At 38.9% G+C, this 12401-nt stretch overlaps 1 protein-coding gene across 3 annotated transcripts in view; it reads right to left on the bottom strand.

The window, feature by feature from the left end:
- PIK3C2A (phosphatidylinositol-4-phosphate 3-kinase catalytic subunit type 2 alpha) overlaps positions 1 to 12401 on the bottom strand; it is a 118276-nt gene that overhangs the window by 66079 nt on the left and 39796 nt on the right. For all 3 annotated transcript variants that reach the window (XM_028833601.2, XM_077963183.1, XM_028833600.2), the window contains one exon: positions 836 to 945. In XM_028833601.2, the coding sequence (XP_028689434.2) occupies positions 836 to 945 (110 nt within the window). The remainder of the gene's footprint in view (positions 1 to 835; positions 946 to 12401) is intronic.

Raw genomic sequence — 12401 nt, 5'->3', positions numbered from 1 at the left:
TGAGACCATTCAATTGCATGGAGGAAAGGCAGAGGAAGAAAAGTGAGGAAGGAGAAGGAAAGGAAAGGGAGTGGACAAGGAGAATCGAAGGAAGGAGGGATGATTTATAGTAATGAATTCCTGAATCTTGCTATTAATGAACTCTGCCCCATCCTTCCTCTATCTGCTATTTGGGTTGTGAACATGACCCTTTTTAAGTTCAAGATGGGTTTTAGCACTTGTAACAGAAGTCATGACTAATATAGTGATATAATGGGAAGAAAACATGCTTAACCAGAAGCAAAAGAGACTTGGTTCTATTATTGATATTACTGACTAGCCAAGTAAACTTTGTTAGGATACTTCTCTGAGTCTCAGTTTCCTCACCTACAATGAATATTAGACACATTTAAGATTGAGAGAACATTCTATAAATGTGTTTCTCTAAACTTCAGAAATATATTTGCTCTTCTAAACTTGCCTGTTATAATATCATCTCTTAAATGTGTAAGACAGTATTTTGAATGCTAGAAAGTTTACAGCAAAATTAAGTCTAAGACAAAAGTAGGTATTTTTTAAGTGTACTGAAATTTACAGGTAAGTCATATTTTTTACTGGTTATTATAGTATCAGAAGTCTACTGTCTGACCTCAACTTTTTCTTCCAAAGATTAAGAAATCTAACAGGTGAAGACATAAGTTCAACTGTAGTTTGTGGTAACATGCCAATTAACTGACTTGAAATTTTAGCCACAAGAAGAAAATAATTAAAATTTTTAAAATTTTATCATTATTAGCACTAAACTGGTTTTCAAGTCAATTTTTCAAACGAACATTTATAAAGAAAAATTCCTTACTTTGTAATGGATCGACAAAAAGCTGCCATCTCCTCATTCTGTACTTCAACTTCTTGAAGAAGAGAACTTCCAGTTGGCAAATTACTGGTCCCATTTGGGTCTTTCTGTAACTAAAAGAGTGTTTTTATCTTAACAGTGGAAGATCCACAAAATGCTACATAGCAGCACAGCACAAACACATTTTTAGGAAAATATGTACAAAGCTATGGAAGTAAATCATATCAATAACAAATTTTTAAATTATATATTTCTATCTTTGTAAAAGTAATGTCAACTAAGCCTGATTTTAGTTCATTGGTTTTACTTGATCAGTAGTAGAAACAGGATGTACTAGAGTAAGAATGGAAAGATAAAGACCTTTCCATTCCAAATATTCCTAAAATAGACACTTTAGAAATTTTACAACTAAATGAAATTAAAGGACTCTCTGTTTTAAGAAAATGAAGAGATCAAGCCCATTTACGACTCTTCTAATCAGTCAGAAATTCTATATATTCAACTAGGCCCCAAATTCCAAGAAAGAAGACGGTTTTTTATGTAAGAGAATGGGCATTTTCTAGGTTAATAAACTTATACAAACATCCTCACAATCCCTCAAAAGTTAAGTTTACGTCTGGTCAAAAACTGTTTACAGCTTTCAGGGAGATCAATTCACCACCCAAGCATAGCCCAACAGCAGAGTCCATTTAGAGTGTTTTGACATTACATAAAAACACTTGATTTGGGGCAAATTTCAAATATAAATTCTCTTTAAAATTAGAATTGGAACATTCTCAATTCAAAATTCAGTGAGAACAAAGTGCATACATTTCAAGAGCTATAACACTTTTCAGTGACTATGGCACACAAAAAGATTCTTCTTTTTTTTTTGAGACAAGGACTCATTCTGTCGCCTAGGCTACAGTGCAGTTGCTCAACAATGGCTCACTGCAGCTTTGACCTCCTGAGGTCATGTGATCCACCTCAGCCTCCCAAATAGCTGGGACTACAGGCATAGGCCACCCCACCTGGCTAATTTTTGTATTTTTTGTAGAGTCGGGGTTTTACCATGTTGCCCAGGATGATCTCAATCTCCTGGGCTCAAGCAAGCAATCTGCCTGCCTCAGCACACAAGATGATTCTGTGTGAGAAAATTAAACTGAAAATTTAGGTCAACAATTCCTTTATGAGTTTCCTTCCTTTAAAACATGTCAGAGCCCTTTCTGCTAGAATGTGATATACACACTTGGAGAAAAAAATAAATACTTCGAGTTCTACAAAAGCACAACTAAAAAGTAACAAGTCTCCTGGGGAAAAGAGAGTTAAGGTGGACTACTGAATATCGATGTAGCCAGGTGTGGTATTGCACACTTGCAGTCCCAGGTACCCAGGAGGCTAAATTAAGAGGGTCAGTTGCGTCCAGAAGTTTGAAGCCAGTGCAAGCAATACAGTGAAACTCCATCTCTCTAAAAATAAAAATAATTTTTTTATATCAGACAATATCAAACAATAACAGGTTCTTATAAAAACAATTGCACAGTTAAATGTCTGCTCCCATTTGCATCTAGCATTACATCCTTTGAAGCCTAAAACTCTGGGGCTCTTGTTTCCTCATTTGAGATATGAATTCTTCAGGACATATGCTTCTAGTCAACAATAATTGCAATGAAGTTAAAAGCACAGTACCACTGTGGGAGGCCGAGGCATGTGGATCACCTGAGGTCAGGAGTTCAAGACCAGCCTGGCCAACATGGTGAAACCTTGTCTCTACTAAAAATACAAAAATTAGCCAGGCGTGGTGGCAGGCACTTGTAATTCAAACTATTCAGGAGGCTGAAGCGGGAGAACTGATTGAACCTGGGAGGCAGAGGTTGCAGTGAGCCGAGATCGCGCCACTGCACTCCAGCCTGGGTGACAAAGTGAGACTCTCTGTCTCAAAAAAAAAATTCAAAGAGAAATGTTTTTGCAGCTTCTTGGTCTGCAAACATTGTTACAGCTGAAAGATTAATACTGTGGAATGTGAAACTGTTCCTGAAGCCACTCATTTTCACTAATAAGAGGACACTTCTGCAGAATTCTCAGTGTTTTCCGTATATCTTCATAGTGCTAAAGCTTTCTCTTAGGTTGTGAGAAGTTTGTTTCTGATTATTTCAAAAATTTAATATGCTGGGAAAGATTACGTCTGAACTAATGCTATTTCCCCATTATACTGACATCAGTCTCATAGCTACCTATCACACATCAATCAGTTTGTATTACAGAAGCAACCACTATGAGAGACTATATTACTCTAAAGAATGGGATTTGATATTTCCTAGCAAATCCTCTGGTTTCACACTCCAAATCTGCCACAATCTAATCCAATCTTATTTCCCAGAACTTCCCTAAAGATTTCTATGTTCCAGTTAGCTTGAATCATATCCTGTTCCTATAAAACACAGATCAAGCTATCTTGCCTCTGGACCTTTCCCTTCACCTTCCTCTTAAACTTCCTTCACCACATTCGTCAAAAATCTATTAATTTTTAAAGGTCCAACTGAATGCAACTTCATCGGCAATGCCCTTCATGATTACTCAGTATGAAGGAATTCTTCCCCCCATACTTCTAAGTACTTAGTCTGAACCAAACACCGTATTATTAAATCCTGTTTTATATTTGTCCTAATGTGAAAGCTCCTTGAGAACACAAATAGCATTTTGTTGAATTTTGTATTTTTGTATCCAGTTTAGAAGCAGTCATTAGTTCAATGTGAACTTTTGCTCCCCCCAAAACAAGTTAAAATTCACTTACATATAACCAATGAATCTATCATAGAAATCATAAAACATTTAAAAATATAAGACAATATGTAGTTCCTTCAATAACCTTCCGAAAAGAGTAGCAGTCACTTTCATTAGTATTTGATTCTATAAAATCAGCCTTTTCTAGGCTGGGCACAATGGTTCACACCTATAATCCCAGCACTTTGGGAAGCCAAGGCAGGAGGATCACTTGAGCACAGGTCCTTGACCAGCCTGGGCATCATAGTGAGACCCTGTCTCTATAAAAGTTTCTTCAAAAAATAGCTGGGTGTGGTGGCATGTGCCTTTAGTCCCAGCTACTAGGGAGGCTGAAGTGGGAAAATCACTTGAATCCTGGAGTTTGAGGCTGCAGTAAGCCATGACTGCATTCTGTACTCCAGCCTGGGTGGCAGAATGAGACCCTGTCTCAAAAAAAAAAAAAAGAAAAAAAAAAAACCAAACAAACAAAAAAATCTAAAACTAAAAAGTTAAAAAATATATATTTTTAAATATTTAATTTATATTTTTAAATATATACATTTGGGCCAGGAGCGGTGGCTCATGCCTGTAAGCCCAGAATTTTGGGAGGCTGAAGCGGACAGATCACCTGAGGTTAGGAGTTCCAGACCAGCCTGACGCACATGGAGAAAGCCTGTCTCTACTAAAAATGCAAAATAAGCCAGGCCTGGTGGCACATGCCTGTAATCCCAGCTACTTGGGAGGCAGAGGCAGGAGAATCGCTTGAACCCAGGAGGCAGAGGCTACGGTGAGCTGAGATCGCGCCATTGCACTCCAGCCTGGGCAACAAAACCGAGACTCCATCTCAAAAAAAATATATATATATATACACACACACACACACTATATATATATAAAATACGTATGTATATATAATATATACTTTATATATAATATAAATATATCTAGGGGCACTCATTCATTTATAAACTTATTTATCAAAAAAAGCTCTATTAGGTGGGAACTATTATTACTCCCATTTTATGAAAAAAATGAGGCACAGATAAGTTAATTAACTCACAAGGTCATACAGATAATACAGGCAGAGTGTGAATTTCAACCCAGGCAGTCTGGCTTCAATGTCACATGCTTAATCACCATGCTAATCTGTCTCTCAAAAGAATATCCTTAAAAATCCCTAGAAACACAATGTGAAAAACAACATTGTGACCTTTGCGGGAGCAGTGCTGGGAAAACCTAAAGCTTTGCTGCACCTAAGAATCATCTTTCCCTGAAGAACTGTTCTTCATGTTTTACTTATTTTAAAAACAGATTCTGAATCTCCTTAGGTGGCATTTTAAGATTTTAAAAAAATAATAATTGTTGTATTTTTTGCTGTGTATCTCATGAATTAGGTCCTTCCTTTTATTCAAGTTATGAGTTTGAATTAACAAAAACTAAATATAATAATTATCTAGTCACATATCAAGGTAATAATAGAATCCGGAAAGTTAACTCAAATGTTTTGTCTGTAAAGGGTAAAAAATAGCTAGGCTGCCAATATTTCACCTCAAACATTAACATTAACAGTTTTGGATTTTTCCCTCTGCTCTCTCTGGAATAAAAAATACATATATTTTACACATATTCCCTTAACCCATACTCCCACCCCACCTCCAAACTCCACACAAACAAACCAAAGCATCAAATCATCTCTTTTCTCCATTGATCTTGCACAGACTTTTCTTCTGTGGCACTCAAGACTTTCTATTTCGTACTGCATTTACACACATTCACATCTTGTCTCCCCTTTCTAGCTCAAGTTCTTTAATGGTGAAGTCTATAAATGATTAATGTGTGCAGTCCTCACATTGCATAACCATACACACTTTTTAATAAATGAAAGAGATATATGATAATCAATAAGAAAACACTGCCAATGCATTAGCCAATACATGGAACAAAGAAAGAAGTTTGCACGGGAAGATACAAAGTTCTCTAGTAAATATGTTGTTTTAGAAAACCCATGTAGATGATAGGTCATCGTCTAGAAATGTTCTACTCCAGAAATATTCTATTCCAGAGCTAGAGACAAAGATTTAGGGATCATCCAATTTCTGTAATTTTTTACAGGGAACTCTGTCTCTCTCTCTCTGTTAACTGCTGTCAGCATCCATCAGGATCACTGAGAGAGCAAATTCTCAGTCAGCAGTCTTTGGGTCAAGCTCCATTAAGAGGAAACAGTCTCTCTGGGAAGCTAAGGGAGACATAAGGGCCCGTATCTGTGAGGCACTGAACTGGGACATCTCTTTATTTTCATATATATGGAAAGGCTTATGCAATTATGAGCTGACAAGTCTCCAGATCTGCAGTTGGCAAGCTGGAGACAAAGGAGAGCAATGGTATAGTTGCAAAACCCAGGAAGGGCCAATGCTTCCATTTTAGTCCAAAGGCAGGAAAAAAATCGATGTTCCAGCTTGAAGGCAGTCAGGCAGGAGGACTTTCCCCTTTACTTTTGGGAGGGTCATTCTTCAACTAATCGGATGAGGCTCACTCACATTAAGCAGGGAATTTGCTTTATCCAGCTGACCAATTCAAACATTAATCTGACCCAAAAACACACTCACAGACATACCCAGAATAATGTCTGATCAGATATCTGGACACCCCCCACGGCCTAGTCAAGCTGAAACATAAAATTAACCATCACAGCATCTCCATCATAGACAGCCAAGGAGTCACATTACTATAAGGGTCTAGATCAGTAGCTTTCAATCTAAGTACATTGGAGCCTCAAGAATAAAGCACTGACCAAGGGAAAACAAGTAAAGCATTATTAAAGACAACCAAGAACAAAACCTTTGGAGGAATGCCTATGTTTAAAGGCTAGACAAAGAAAAAGGAGTCAAAAATCACAGGAAGGGCCGGGCGCAGTGGCTCAAGCCTGTAATCCCAGCACTTTGGGAGGCCGAGACGGGCGGATCACGAGGTCAGGAGATCGAGACCATCCTGGCTAACATGGTGAAACCCCGTCTCTACTAAAAAAATACAAAAAACTAGCCGGGCGAGGTGGCGGGCGCCTGTAGTCCCAGCTACTCGGGAGGCTGAGGCAGGAGAATGGCGTAAACTCGGGAGGCGGAGCTTGCAGTGAGCTGAGATCCGGCCACTGCACTCCAGCCTGGGCGACAGAGTGAGACTCCGTCTCAAAAAAAAAAAAAAAAAAAAAAAAAAAAATCACAGGAAGAAAAATAGGAAGTAGATTTACCCAGGGCAACAGAAGTTTCAAGAAAAGGATGTAGTCAATTTTTTTTAAATAAGCAAAAGGGCTAAATGGTGAATATGGTCAAGGGATTGGCAATTCTATAACATAATGAGAATAAGAGGAGGAGAGCAAGAGACTGGAAAGGCAGTGAGTACAAATTCCTTTTTAAAGAGTAATTACTTTAAGGACAGGTGTGGTAGCTCCTATCTGTAATCCTAGCACTTTGGGAGGCAGGTGGATAGCTCTAGTCCAGGAGATGGAGACCAGCCTAGGCAACATAGTGAAACCCATCTCTACACAATATACAAAACTTAGCTAGGTAGGATGGCATGCCCCTGTAGTCCCAGCTACTCAGGAGGCTGAGGCAGGAGGATGGCTTGAGCCCAGGAGACAGAGGTTGCAGTGAGACCAGGTTGTGTCACTGCACTCTAGCCTGGATGACAGAGCAAGACTCTGCCTTAACAAAACAAAACAACAAAAACAAACAAACAAACAGTAATAACTTTGGGGAAGATAGGAACAAACAGGAACAAGAAAAAGAGTTAAGTTTTGGAAAAGGGAAGGAACATCTCTTCTTTTCAAACCAAAAAGATGAGAGAAATGTGAAGTGAGCAGTTCACACATGGATGGCCTTGACCTCGATTTAAAAGAAAAAAAAGGTAGAGAATTGGCAGAGTAAGTCTGGAGGTTTAAGGAAAGTGGTGGAGGTTTAAAACAATTCACAAAAATTTATCAATAAATACTCTGTAAAGTAGTTACAAGAATATGGGGAAGATTTATACCTATACAAGTTCAAGGTTCATGTCATTATTACCCAGAAATTATATGGAATACACCACCAAGTTTTCAATAAATACACTTTAAACATTAAATACATGTTACTTTTCAGAAGAAAGTTGGTTACATCCTTATTTGGACTTTTTCTCCCCTCAAAGAAACTTATCTGTATTGTTCAAATACACTCAGCCAGACCATGAAAATCACATGTCGTTTAACCTTCCCTCTTCTTTAAAATTAATCATAGATGCTTTGCCAACGGGTAAATGTTTATAATGTTAATACAATTAACTTTTAGAAAGAGTTTACAACCACAGAACTTTGCAAAGCCAATTCTATGAAAATAATTCAATCCATTACTAAAATTCTTTGAAATCTGCTCAAGGTATTTAAATTCATAGCTATTAACTAAAAGCCTGATTTAAACTTAAATTGCCAGAAGACACAGTTTTAAGTATTATGTCTTTTACTGGTTTTGGTCACAAAAAAATTGGAACTAAAGTATTTAGAGTATTATTAATAAAACAAAGGACACTAGATGGAAACAGGAAGTAAGCTTGCTGAGTGAGAAGAAAAATACCCTCTGTGTTGAGTTTTCACTACAAAGCATAAAATTCTGACAGGAAATGAACACTTAAGCATGTGAAGTAATTATAAAGAATAGGCATTGCAAATTATTTTCCAATAAAAAATATGAGGAAAAAGTTTGTAGAGATGAATGGTGTGTGAAAAATTAAAAGCTCCGTGTCAATGAATTGTGCCATGGATTTCCAAAGTCAGCCTATTACCAGTGTTCAGTTTATCTCCCTATTTTGGTCTACATCAAACCAAACTTTATCTTCCTGTACACAAACAAAATGAAATCTTAGCACTAACAAGAAGGCTTAGAACTTTTTTATACAAAAATCCATTCTGGGCCGGGTGCAGTGGTTCACACCTGTCATCCCAGCACTTTGGGAGGCTGAGGTGGGTGGATCACCTGAGGTCACGAGTTCAAGACCAGCCTGACCAATAAAGGTGAAACCCCATCTCTACTAAAAATACAAAAATTTGCCGGGCGTGGTGGCAGGCACCTGTAATCCCAGCTACTTGGCAGGGAGGTTGAGAGAGGAGAACTGCTTGAACCCGAGACGTGGAGGTTGCACTGAGCCAAGATTGCGTCACTGCACTCCAGCCTGGGTGACAGAGCGAGACTCCGTCTTTTAAAAAAAAAAAAAAAATCCTATCTGTAGCATTTATAACAGGTGCATGCCAAGCCTCTAAGTCATCAAATAATTGTGTTTACAACTGTTAAATTTAGCCTAAACCTGCCTCCTAACACATTTTAAGTTCAGCCTAACAATTTCTCCATGCATAGTGAACTGTAACCTAGCTGGACATGTAAACAAACTGTAACCTACTCTTGTGCCAATCACCAAGTTTCAGCCAATCAAGGTTGGCCAACGGTTCAAAACATGTTCAAATAAGGCAAACGTCAGGCCATAACCAATTCAGCTGTTTCTGTACCTCATTTCCATTTTCTGTATATCACTTTCCTTTTCTGACCACAAATCTTCCACCACATGGCTGCACTGGAGTCTCCTTGAACCCATTCTAGTTCAGGGGCTGCCCGATTGTGACCTCTTCTTTGCTGAATTAAACTATGTTAAATATGTCTAAAGTTTTTCTCTTAACACAACCTGAGAGCAACCATCATGAAATGTCTCTTTCTAAGTTCCTTTGTAGATATTTAACCATGAAACCTGTCTCCCTGAATTTTCTTCCCCATTGGTTCTTGTTCTACTTTTTAGGACAATGGATTTTAAAATTAAGCTACTAAACTGAATTCTCAATTCACAGAAAAAAATATATAAACAAATAGGACTTGTTTGGCCAGGCACGGTGGCCACGCCTATAATCCCAGCACTTTGGGGGACTGAGGTGGGTAGATCGCTTGAGGTCAGGAGTTCGAGACCAGCCTAGTCAACATCGTGTGACCCCCCAACTCTACTAAAAATGCAAAAATTAGCCGGGCGTGGTGGCATGCAGCTGTAGTCCCAGTTACTTGGGAAGCTGAGCCAGGAGAATCACTTGAACCTGGGAGGTGGGGGTTGCAGTGCGCCGAGATAGTGGCACTGCACTCCAGAGCCTGGGTGACAGAGCGAGATCCTATTTCAAACAAACAAACAAAACAAACAAACAAATAGGACTTGTTTAATTTTAAGTTTTTCTATGTAATGTATTTTAACTTTCAGCCCTTACTACCAGTTATTTCTCTTTGTATTTTAGAGACAGGGTCTCATTCTATAGCCTTGGCTGAGTACAAGGGCTTTATTATCATAGCTCACTGCAGCCTCAAACTCCTGGGCTTGAGCTCCTCCTACCGCAGCCTCTTGAGTAGCTGGGACTACAGAACAGCTATAGTCCCAGCGTGCGTCACCACACACAGCTATTTTTTTTTTTTTTCCCATAGACACGGGTCTCCCTACATTCCTCAAGTTGGTCTCAAATTCTTGGCCTCAAGCAATCCTCCCACCTGGCCTCCCAAAGCACTGGGTTTACAGACATGAGCCACCACACCTACCCTTCTACCAGTTGTTTCTATTAAAATCCAGCACAGATTGTCATCTAGTGTAACACAAAGTAGTATACTTAATATATTTAACATACTGAAAAAATTAGTATATCAATATTTCATCCTGTTTTATAAGAGCACCATTACTTTCAGGTATTCTACTTTCTGAATTGGTTTGAAAATGTATGTCCAAAATACAAAACCTTTAAAAAAAAAAAAAAAAGTCCACTTCCTCTTCCACATAGCAACTTCCCAAATTTCAACTATTATTTCTGAAAGGGATCTAGTCTAGCCAACTTTATTTCATAGATAAAGAAACTCAGATTCAGTGATTTAACTCCAATTAATACTCTCTTCTTCAGACAAAATACCTCCAACAGTTCCTTAAATGGCATAAGTTCTAGATCCTGAAAACTGTAGTCTTCTCTTTTCAAGACATACTCTAGGCTGGGCACAATGGCTTACACCATAGGGAGACCTCACCTTCACAAAAACTAAAAAAATTAGCCGGGTGTGGTGGCATGTATCTGTAGTCCCAGCTACTCAGGAGGCTGCATTAGAAGAATCACTTGAGCCTGGGAGGTATAGCTTACAGTGAGCCGTGATCACACTGCTGCATTCCACCCTGGGTGAAACAGTGTGAGACCCTGTCTTAAAAAAAAAAAAAAAAAAAAAAAGACACACTTCAGTTTCCTTACTGGTGGCCCCTCTTAGGATATACTCAAACAAAATTATTAGATGGGGTTTAATTAGAGTATAATGGGATGATGAACACTTCCTCAGCCATGCTGCAATTAGACTCCCCTAAGACTGGCAAGTACCCTAAGCCACGTCAGTTCCGATAGCACGCTATCAGTAAAGCTGTTGACATGTTACACTGTAGTAATCTAGCTCCAATCTCTGATTGATCCCCTGATCAAGTCATATTATTGCTTACCCAGTTTCTGGCTCATATCTCTCATAATTCATTTGCTTACTACTTTAATCCTTCCCCTATACTTTTTAACTAAGATCTAGGAATGTGTTTCTGCTAAAACTAATCCTGGCTGGCAGCCTAGTTAATTAATTCCTAGAATTTGAGCAACTAGCAGCTCTCTGTAACAACCATGTGACCTGATTACCCAGATCTTGCTGGGCAAACTTCTTCCTATCTTTAGGAAACTACCCATCCTCATTATTCCTCCAAGATACTTTCTGAAAGCACCCCAAATAAGGAAAATATCAAGATGGTACTGTGACAAATATTTTAATACATAGGAAAAAATAAATGTAGGGAGACTTACATGGGTGTCACACCCCTGTCCCACCAAAGGAAAGGGTGGAGAACACATGTGTTGAACTAGAAGTGACCAATCTAAACTAAAAAGGTCAAGCAGGGGCAGGAAGTTGAGTTTTGCAATGAAAGCATTAGCAACCTATGCTTTGGGTTTTGAGCTGAAAAGAAACTCTATTTTTACACTTTGCTATTTGTCTTGTCGTTTTCCCAACCTTGTAGGCTCCTAAAGTATGAAGAAACTTTAAAGTCATCTAGTCAAGAGGTCCCAAATGCAGTTACTCCCAAGGGAGTAACACATTTGCTGCATTAGAATCACTTAGGGAAAGTTTTGCAAAAACTGGTTATCTTCCCCCTGAAATTTCATACTGTCCTTTGGCACCCCTTCCTCCAAATCAGGACTGAGTAGGCCTAAACTCTGTAGGATACGGTGACATATAACTAAATTTGGGAAGCCATTTGAACCATATTTGAATATCTCCTATGACAGGGAACTTACTCCTTCCAAAATAGCATGTTGTATCACCGGAGTTTGAAAAAGGGAGGGCTGGCCGGGCGCAGTGGCTCATGACTATAACCCCAGCACGTTGGAAGGCTGAGGCAGACAGATCACCTGAGGTCAGGAGTTTGAGACCAGTCTGACCAGCATGGAGAAACCCCATCTCTACTAAAAATAAAAAATTAGCCGGTCGTGGTGGTGCATGCCTATAATCCCAGCTACCTGGGAGGCTGAGGCAGGAGTATCACTTGAACCCAGCGGCGGAGGTTGCAGTGAGCTGAGATCACGCCATTGCACTCCAGCCTGGGCAACAAGGAGAAACTCTGTCTCAAAAAAGTAAAAAAAAAAAAAAAAGCTGGGGAGGGCTTTTAGAGTCAGATGGGTTTGAATGTCAGTCCAACTTGTTATCATGGAAATTTTCAAATATACACAAAGTAGAATAATAGACACCCAGGTATCCATCATTGGCTTCAGCAATTATCA

Source organism: Macaca mulatta, chromosome 14, assembly GCF_049350105.2.
Source record: "Macaca mulatta isolate MMU2019108-1 chromosome 14, T2T-MMU8v2.0, whole genome shotgun sequence".
NCBI lineage: Eukaryota > Metazoa > Chordata > Mammalia > Primates > Cercopithecidae > Macaca > Macaca mulatta.
Note: the sequence above shows the minus strand (reverse complement) of the source record. Positions and strands in the feature narration are given on the sequence as shown.